Source organism: Coregonus lavaretus (genome assembly GCF_964263955.1).
Source record: "Coregonus lavaretus genome assembly, chromosome: 24".
Classification (NCBI taxonomy): Eukaryota; Metazoa; Chordata; class Actinopteri; order Salmoniformes; family Salmonidae; genus Coregonus; species Coregonus lavaretus.
Genome location: NC_140011.1, coordinates 34,939,579 through 34,949,983, shown reverse-complemented (window position 1 = coordinate 34,949,983; position 10,405 = coordinate 34,939,579). Strand labels below are relative to the sequence as shown.

The following is a 10,405-nucleotide window of genomic DNA, read 5'->3' as shown; positions in this document are numbered from 1 at the left end:
GGCACCCCCTCCACAGTGACAGGGACATGACAAAAGTCCCCAACACAGGTCCGGCCCACCACAACAACAGGCTCCATCCGCTTGCCCTCGTCTGCTTCTGGGGGAAGTGGAGCCTTGCTTCCCCGTCTGTGCCGGTGGGCTCCTCCTGAAGAAGATGGTGGTTGGGATAGAAAGCCAGGGGTCCGCACTACCCGGTCTATGCGGACCCCGAGCCGTTTCCCTGAGCTCTGGGGGACATGGGGCAATCTCGGCGCAGATGGCCTGGCTGGCCACAACCCCAGCAGACCCTGGGACCAGGGCGTGTGTTTCGTGCCGCCTGTAGCGACACAGCACGAATGAGTTCTGTCATTTCAGCCACCCATGCAGGCTTTTCCGGCTCCGGGCTGCTCTGCCCCCCAGCTCGCACAGAGGGTCTGTCTCCCTGCACCCCCACCAAAGCCCCAGCTGAAGCCCCAGCCCACACCAGCTCCCTCTCCAAAGCCATCTCCAAGGCTACCTGCAATGACTCAGGATGAGCCAGCTGGGTCTGTATGCGCAGCTCCGTAGGAGAGAGCGCCTGTATGAACTGGTCCCGTGCTAGCTCGCTCTGCACGGAGGGGGGCATGTGAGCATATGCCCGCCGAGAGAGGCTCTCAATGTCATTAGCTAGCACCCGTAGAGGCTCTCCAGGCTGCCTGCGTCTATTACTCAGTTCGGAGCGCAGTAGCCCGGGCTGTACACACTGTCCATAGCGCCTCCTCAGTGCTCCCACTAAAGCACCATAATCACGTCTGTCCTCGGGGCTAATCAATATCAAACAGGCCAGAGCTTCATCCGTGAGGCATAAAGCCAACTGCAGTGCCCTATCTTCATCCGACCACCCCCTAAAATGAGCTAACAGTTCAAACTGAGCATGAAAAGCTTCCCAATCCGCCTTACCGGAATACTTCGGGGTCTTAACGGATACGGACGCAGCCGGGAACTGGGCGCCGCCATGTTTGTTTACATCCTGAGCCCCAGATTCCTCGTCCCGCCGCGTCGACGTCACCCCTTCGGTCCGCCCACCAGAATCCGCGCGAAACACAGTCGACGAAGCACTCATGCCCGCTTCAGCCGCCATCACTCTAACGTCCTCCCTCAAGCGGCCTCTGGGCTCCGATGCCCTGGCGATCTCCTCAGCCAGAACCCCCGACGTCCATGCACACGCACCTCCTTGGCCATAATCGTCCCCTACCTCCACCTTCACTTTCGGATTCCCTCGAAGCATCTTCAACCCCCGTTCTCACCTACGGTAGCTAGCCACAGAAGTCAGCTAACTAGCTGGCTAACTTTTATCAACGTTTTTACTTCTGACACCAATGTAATGACCTGACTAGATCATAAAAGAACAACTGTCCAGACAGAGGATTGAGTTTACGAATGGACGGTTTATTAAACCAACTTTACACAGGCTACTGTTTGGCCGTAGCCCACGCCAAATAAATGAAAGATAACCCACAAGCCAATCGTGACCTTCTCTTGTGAAGCCCAGACGTAAAAAGAGAGAGAACAAAGGCTAAACCTGGTCTTAACTTCCAATGCTCCATCCCCCTGCCCAACCCCCCTCCACGCCACTCCGCCAACCGCCAGGATGCCCGGCATCAGAACATTCCAGGCATTCCCGTGATTGGCAGATAGCAGGTTGATTGACATGTCGGACCCCGCGAACACTGGGTACTGGTAGGTACAACACAACCATCTACTAGCCTAACACATAACACACAGCTGTCTGTGCGGGTCGCTACAATAGTGTTATTTTTATTGTAATTGAAACAATAATGGGATCGTGCCATGTGGGATAACAGGTGGCATATTATTAATAAGAAAGTCGGTTTCCTACTATAGGTAGTTGGCTGCAAAGTGATAGCAACATTGTAACTCTCCGATGCACGGGGTTAAAGTAAAATTCCCTTCTGCCTGGTAAGGGACCTCCTAAATTATATGTGCACGCGTGCACCAACATTTTTTATGGGCATAATCATAGAATTACATATATAATTGGAGCCTATTTCTTCCTATTCCAAAAAATAAGTGGTAAGCCTACCTGTTTGACAGACACAATTATGCTATCCATAGATGTCGGTATAGCCAAATACTCCAATACTGTCGCATGCACTGATTAAATACCTCGGTGCCTGGGAAGGGCTTGGTGTGTTTGGTTAAAACCAGGGCTCGAATTGAGTGAGGGTATCACATACCCGTTGTTAAAGAAAAGGGCAGATTTTTTTCTCGCGCCTAGAGCGGCAGAACGTCCAGGGCCGGCTCTGAACTGGACTACTGTTCTGTCATATAGTCAGGTGCCCCAAAGACGGACTTAGGAAAATTGCAATTGGCTCAGAACAGGGCCAACGTTGTCAAAAGTTTTGAGAATGACACAAATATAAATTTTCACAAAGTCTGCTGCCTCAGTTTTCATGATGGCAATTTGCATATACTCCAGAATGTTATGAAGAGTGATCAGATGAATTGCAATTAATTGCAAAGTCCCTCTTTGCCAGGAAAATGAACTTAATCCCCCAAAAACATTTCCACTGCATTTCAGCCCTGCCACAAAAGGACCAGCTGACATCATGTCAGTGATTCTCTCTTTAACACAGGTGAGAGTGTTGACGAGGACAAGGCTGGAGATCACTCTGTCATGCTGATTGAGTTAGAATAACACACTGGAAGCTTTAAAAGGAGGGTGGTGCTTGAAATCATTGTTCTTCCTCTGTTAACCATGGTTACCTGCAAGGAAACACGTGCCGTCATCATTGCTTTGCACAAAATGGGCTTCACAGGCAAGGATATTGCTGCTAGTAAGATTGCACCTAAATCAACCATTTATCGGATCATCAAGAACTTCAAGGAGAGAGGTTCAATTGTTGTGAAGAAGGCTTCAGGGCGCCCAAGAAAGTCCAGTAAGCGCCAGGACCACCTCCTAATGTTGATTCAGCTGCGGGATCGGGCCACCACCAGTGCAGAGCTTGCTCAGGAATGGCAGCAGGCAGGTGTGAGTGCATCTGCACGCACAGTGCGGTGAAGACTTTTGGAGGATGGCCTGGTGTCAAGAAGGGCAGTGAAGAAGCCACTTCTCTCCAGGAAAAACATCAGGGACAAACTGATATTCTGCAAAAGGTACAGGGATTGGACTGCTGAGGACTGGGGTAAAGCCATTTTCTCTGATGAATCCCCTTTCCGATTGTTTGGGGCATCCGGAAAAAAGCTTGTCTGGAGAAGACAAGGTGAGCGCTACCATCAGTCCTGTGTCATGCCAACAATAAAGCATCCTGAGACCATTCATGTGTGGGGTTGCTTCTCAGCCAAGGGAGTGGGCTCACTCACAATTTTGCCTAGGAACACAGCCATGAATAAAGAATGGTACCAACACATCCTCCGAGAGCAACTTCTCCCAACCATCCAAGAACAGTTTGGTGACGAACAATGCCTTTTCCAGCATGATGGAGCACCTTGCCATAAGGCAAAAGTGATAACTAAGTGGCTCGGGGAACCAAACATTGACATTTTGGGTCCATGGCCAGGAAACTCCCCAGACCTTAATCCCATTGAGAACTTGTGGTCAATCCTCAAGAGGCGGGTGGACAAACAAAAACCCACAAATTCTGACAAACTCCAAGCATTGATTACGCAAGAATGGGCTGCCTTCAGTCAGGATGTGGCCCAGAAGTTAATTGACAGCATGCCAGGGCGGATTGCAGAGGTCTTGAAAAAGAAGGGTCAACACTGCAAATACTGACTCTTTGCATAAACTTAATGTAATTGTCAATAAAAGCCTTTGACACTTATGGAATGCTTGTAATTATACTTCAGTGTACCATAGTAACATCTGACAAAAATATCTAAAAACACTGAAGCTGCAAACTTTGTGAAGATCAATACTTGAGTCATTCTCAAAACTTTTGACCACAACTGTACACAGAGAGCTAACATTAATAATATGCATGTCAATCTCTCCTGGCTCAAAGTGGAGGAGAGATTGACTTCATCACTACTTGATCTGTGAGAGGTATTGACATGTTGAATGCACCGAGCTGTCTGTTTGAACTACTGGCACACAGCTGGGACACCCATGCATACCCCACAAGACATGCCACCAGAGGTCTCTTCACAGTCCCCAAGTCAAGAACAGACTATGGGAGGCGCACAGTACTACATAGAGCCATGACTACATGGAACTCTATTCCACATCAAGTAACTCATGCCAGCAGTAAGATTAAAAAACAAATAAAAATACACCTTATGGAACAGCGGGGACTGTGAAGCAACACAAACATAGACACATGCATACAAACACACAATAACATACGCACTATACACACATGTACACATGATTTTGTGTTATAGATATGTGGTAGTAGAGTAGAGGCCTGAGGGCACACCCTTAATATGTTGTGAAATCTGTTATGAATGTATTGTAATGTTTTTTAAATGTATAACTGCCTTAATTTTGCTGGACCCCAGGAAGAGTAGCTACTGCCTTGGCAGCAGCTAATGGGGATCCATAATAAATGCAAATACAAATACAAAACTAATTCTAAACCATCTCAATTGGGTTGATGTCGGGTGATTGTGGAGGCCAGGTCATCTGATGCAGCACTCCATCACTCTCCTTCTTGGTCAAATAGCCCTTAAACAGCCTGGAGGTGTATTTTGGGTCATTGTCCTGTTGAAAAACAAATGATAGTCCCACTAAGCGCAAACCCGATGGGATGGCGTATCGCTGCAAAATGCTGTGGTAGCCATGCTGGTTAAGTGTGCCTTGAATTCTAAATAAATCACTGAGTGTCACCAGCAAAGCACCATCACACCTCCTCCTCCATGCGTCACGGTGGGAACCACACATGCGGAGATCATCCGTTCACCTACTCTGCGTCTCACAAAGACACGGCGGTTGTAACAAAAAATCTCAAATTTGGACTCATCAGACCAAAGGACAGATTTCCACCGGTCTAATGTCCATTGCTCGTGTTTCTTGGCCCAAGCAAGTCTCTTCTTCTTATTGGTGTCCTTTAGTAGTGGTTTCTTTGCAGCAATTCGACCATGAAGGCCTGATTCACACAGTCTCCTCTGAACAATTGATGTTGAGATGTGTCTGTTACTTGAACTCTGTGAAGCATTTATTTGGGCTGCAATCTGAGGTGCAGTTAACTCTAATGAACTTATTATGTGCAGCAGAGGTAACTCTGGGTCTTCCTTTCCTGTGGCGGTCCTCATGAGAGCCAGTTTCATCATAGCGCTTGATGGTTTTTGTGACTGCACTTTAAGAAACTTTCAAAGTTCTTGAAATGTTCCATATTGACTGACCTTCATGTCTTAAAGGAATGATGGACTGTCATTTCTCTTTGCTTATTTGAGCTGTTCTTGCCATAATATGGACTTGGTTTTTACCAAATAGGGCTATCTTCTGTACACCACCCCTACCTTGTCACAACACAACTGATTGGCTCAAACGCATTCAGAAGGAAAGAAATTACACAAATTAACTTTTAACAAACACACCTGTTAATTGAAATGCATTCCAGGTGACTACCTCATGAAGCTGGTTGAGAGAATGCCAAGAGTGTGCAAAGCTGTCCTCAAATATAAAATATATTTTGATTTGTTTAACACTTTTTTGGTTACTACATGATTCCATATGTGTTATTTCATAGTTTTGATGTCTCCACTATTATTCTACAATGTAGAAAATAGTAAAAAATAATGAAAAATCCTTGAATGAGTAGGTGTGTCCAAACTTTTGACTGGTAATGTACATTAATTCATTATAATGTAGACTGCAGTGCTGCAAACCCACTGAACTGTATTCCCTTTTCATTCCGTTATTACAATCAGTTATTTTTATTTTTATGAACTACTTGCTTGTCTTGGTCACTGCCTTTCTCAAAACAAGTATAAACATTTAATAAAGACAAGACATTAACTTTAGCTTTAGACTTCAATGTAGGATAGTCCTATTGGCCTTCTGTGGCCTATCACTTTGTTTTCACAGGTCCTCCAGGTCTTCATAGCAGTTTTGTAATCCGAGACTGTATGAGTCATCATTTTCCAAATAATGCGATGATGACATTCAGAAAGTGAAAGTACACATTATAACGGGATCATTACGGCCCTGACAAAGCCTTCATTGAAAAAGGACGCCATCCCCTCGTCCTCGTAACAGTTGGTATGCCTTTGTGACATAATGACAAACCGTTATACAGTACATTTTTATGGCTCATATCTGCTGTACGCTGTGTCGCTGTTCTTGGCCTGCCTAATGGTCCTGCAGTCCAACCGGGTCAGAGAGATTCAGGTCGAACTGCGGGAGCTGCGTCAGTGGACCAGTCTGGTGTGCGGGGACAGAAAGGAATCATCTGCTGATAGCTCTCGCTGCGGGGTAGGTGAGTTCATACATTTACTAATAGGTTATAGTCTACACGAAAAAGAAAACACTATTGTGAAACTTTGCTTGATGTGTAAAGTAGGTCTAGGTTTTTGAGAATTTACAAGAAGTCAATAAATATTCTTAGGCTTACCCACTAGGCCGTTTTAGATTTTGAAGTAATGAATCAAGATGCTTGTTAATGCTTAGAACAATAAGGCCTATTCCACCACACTTCTCAGTAGAGTTGAAGTCTGGAAAATGACTTCATTGTTTACCACCAGGGTTGGGGAGTTGTTACATGTAATGTGATTACAAAAAAACTGCAAAAATATTGAAATCAGATTACAGATACTTTTGAAAAACTAGATGATTACTTCTTGGATTACTTTTAAAGCCAGAAAGGATGTTTGTGAAAAAATACATGATCATACCTTTCTGTTTTCTCAATGACATTCAGCATCGAAAATAGGTGCAAGTTTAAGTTTGTTCAGCCTGACAGAGACTGACCACAAGACAGAGACCACTATGATGACACACCAAATGCGTTTTATGGATCATTTTTGTCTTCTTCTAATACCACTTAAGGGGAAAGTTATCCAAAAGTAAAAGAAAGTAATCCGATTATGTTACTGAGTTTGAGTAATCCAAAAGTTACGTTGCTGATTACAATTTTGGACAGGTAACTAGTAACTCGAGCGGATTACACTTAGAAAGTAGCCTACCCAACCCTGTTTACCACATATCTGAAACATTTTATTCCTATCACACTATCAGGTGATGTGTAAAGTATGTTTTCGAGAACTTATGAGACATCATCAATTCATATTCTTAGGCTACTGGGCTATTTTGAAGTTATTAATGCTTAGGTGTTCGAGCAATAAGGCTTATTATCCACCACACTTCTCAATGGAGTTGAAGTCTGGAAAAATATGACAATTATGTGATTGTTTACTACATTTCTGAAACAACTGATTCTTGTCACACTATGAGGTTCACATCTGATGTCATCTGGCATTTGACACAGATATCTGACTCTCACAGACATACACAATGGAATGGAATTCGAGGAAAGAGGGAGATTTCAAGAAATGGGAGACGGAGGCAGCGGCGCACTGGTCAGTCTCTACCGACACACACATACACACACACATACACATACACGCACAACTTGCTTAATATTTTATAATTTCCATTTCATCCAGCAGGGAGGAGTGCCTTTCTTCACCTTGTTCCTCTGTCATCACACTCATATGGTGAGTCGAATGTACACGGACATCACATCTATACTGTACATTCTCTTTCTCTCTCACACACACTATAGCCCTGTTTAGTCATCTACACCTGTCTAAAAATGTGGGCACATTCGGAATGTGGACAACATCAGGAAAAAGGATGCATGTTAGAACCAGGTATAAACGGGGCTTTGCATTAACTACAATACTCTCCAACATTATTTTGTCTCCAACATACATACACTCCATGTTTTTAACCACTATGTTGTCTCAGATGAAGATGACTACACTCTGGTAAAATGGGCTCTAGGACTGAGTCGTCTAGGGGAGGGGCTGCAGGTCTCTGGAGAAAAGGTCACCGTGGTAACCGAAGGGACTTACTTCATCTACAGTCAGGTAGCCTATTAAAACTAGACATTGTCATCTCTTGAGAGGCTGTCAAGCCAAGTTCCTCTCTATACAATCACTGTGTTTGTGTACAGGTGCTGTATAAAGACACCACATGGACTATGGGTCATGTGATCAAGAAGCGTCTACATGGTATGGAGACCATCTTGATGAAATGCATACAGAGTATGCCCAGCAACATCACTGTGGCCCAAAACACCTGCTTCACAGCTGGTGAGTGTACCCAACCCCCCGGCCAGTGTGTGTTACAAACGACATTCAAATGAATTACTTATAATACGGAACACAATTACTGCACTACTACACCCAGTGCTGAAGTTACTGGTGTTTATCTCCCAGGTGTCCATTACCTGGAGCCAGGATCCACTCTGGAACTCTCCATTCCCAGGAAATCTGCTGGGCTTGTCCTCAAGCCTCAGTCCACCTTCCTTGGCATGTTCAGGATCTGACACTGAGTGACGATCTAACACAAAACCATGTCCCTCCAGAACCCTACAATCCCTCACTGCCTATGATAACCCAACATGTTGACCTACTGCATTGAGTTGCCTTATATTTAAGAAACTCTTATCAATATCAAACGTTTTTCAAGTACTACTCAGCCAGTGTTTTCCTTTCAGCACTCATATTGTGGTAGCCTGATACAGAACAGTTACTAAATATCACAACATTCACCACTAACCTATTTTAGTATTGGAAAGTTCACCGATGTAATGTTTAAATTCCATTATTGAAAATATATGGATATTAATCAAGCAAACAAAATAGTACAGTAGTACAGTGACCCAATATCAAGTTTCAAGGTCATGTGCACAAGTACAGTGAAATGTCTTTCTTGCGAGCTCTAAACAGTACAGTGAGTGGTGACCCGATATGAGTACTGTTAAGTGTACAGCATCGTTGTGAATTAACCTCTGCTAAATTAAACTTTCTGTTTGCCATCCTTATCTATTGAGTGACCTCTTGTGGTCAATATATTGGTGACAATGGTGTATTGTAGTCAATGGGCTGGGGGTTGGAGATGATCAAGATTCATGACCATTGGAATAATTATTTAGATAAGGGCACTGACCTGAGTTAGGAGTTGTGTTCAAATCTTGGGTACTTGTTGAATATTGCGTCATGTAAATTAATTATGACGTCATTTAAGTGTGATGAAGTCACTCGCGAGCGAAGCTTTAAAAGCTCAATCGGTATAGTGAAAATTACCATACAAGAAAGAAGTGGTCTTATTTAGATTTTTTTGTGTGTCTGCGGAGCGTGTTTTAAGATTCAAAAAGATATCGGAGTGGAATGTTTCCTGTATGGATTTTCGTAGCAGGGCGCCTATCAAGGGGGTTATTTCTGGAGTGGTGCAAGAAGTAAAGGCAGAGGATATAACTGAAGACATCGATGGAGTGGTTGGTGCATGTTGATTGACCTGTATGGTGGAAGGAGAAAATAAATAAACTTCATCCATGCTATTGTAGTTCTTTGATGAAGAGTCTCTCCCTTCTCATATAAAGTTAGGATTCATGAGATACCCTGTAAGAGCTTTTGTGCACAAGCCCCTTCTGTGTCATAAATGTAAAATACTTGGTCATATGTCAAGTGTGTGCAGAAGGGAAGAGTATCGTATGCCAGATGAAGGGAAACTATACACTCAATCCCCTTTTGACCTCCTCCTTTTCCGCAGCAACCAGTGATCCGGGTCAACAGCATCAACGTAACAGTGTTGCTTCCGTCCCTCTCCTCGCCCCTACCTGGGCTTGAACCAGGGACCCTCTGCACACATCGACAACAGTCACCATCGAAGCATCGTTACCCGTCGCTCCACAAAAGCCGCGGCCCTTGCAAAGCAAGGGAAACAACTACTTCAACTACTTCAAGGTCTCAGAGCGAGTGACGTCACCGATTGAAATGCTACTAGCGCGCACCGCTAACTAGCTAGCCATTTCACACCGGTTACAGTGGCAAGGGTAAGGAGTGTCCAGCGTGTCTCCTATCTGGAGGCGGTAAGAAGATTGGAAGGATTGAGTGGCGGGGAAGGAACAATGGTACACGCTCCACGACCAGTTAAGGTTTCTCATCAACCGAGGGATAGTGAAATGCTACATGTTAAAAAGGTGAACTTTGTATTATTTATTGCAATGGTCATAAACAGTACAGCACAAGCGTAGAATAAGTCTAAGAAAATTGGAATCGTTGTGAATGCCTCTGAACGTTTTTTGGGTCTTCGTGATTTCACAGCTGAGGCCGTGCAAGAAATCCCGTCGGTGAATGTACCGCCATCACAGGCCCCTGAGCCTGTGTAGGGATGGGTGTATTTTGGAGTGGACTGTGAATGAAAAAGTGGGATGGGTTTCGTAGTTGACGTGTTTTATTTTGTATGATGTCGTTTTCC

The 10,405-nt window shown here is 44.5% G+C and overlaps 1 protein-coding gene across 2 annotated transcripts; it reads left to right on the top strand.

Moving 5' to 3' along the window:
• The first annotated feature begins 6,176 nt into the window (after positions 1-6,176).
• LOC311100205 (tumor necrosis factor ligand superfamily member 13-like) lies at positions 6,177-9,483 on the top strand. 2 transcript variants are annotated; one of them, XM_084141017.1, is made up of 6 exons: positions 6,177-6,394; positions 7,407-7,497; positions 7,588-7,635; positions 7,889-8,010; positions 8,097-8,235; positions 8,362-9,483. In XM_084141017.1, the coding sequence occupies exons 1-6, from the start codon at positions 6,200-6,202 to the stop codon at positions 8,469-8,471; spliced, it is 705 nt and encodes a 234-aa protein (XP_083997143.1). In that variant the 5' UTR covers positions 6,177-6,199; the 3' UTR covers positions 8,472-9,483. The 2 variants fall into 2 exon arrangements, with proteins under 2 accessions (XP_083997143.1, XP_083997142.1); XM_084141016.1 differs by having other exon boundaries at positions 7,585-7,635.
• The last annotated feature ends 922 nt before the right edge of the window (positions 9,484-10,405 follow it).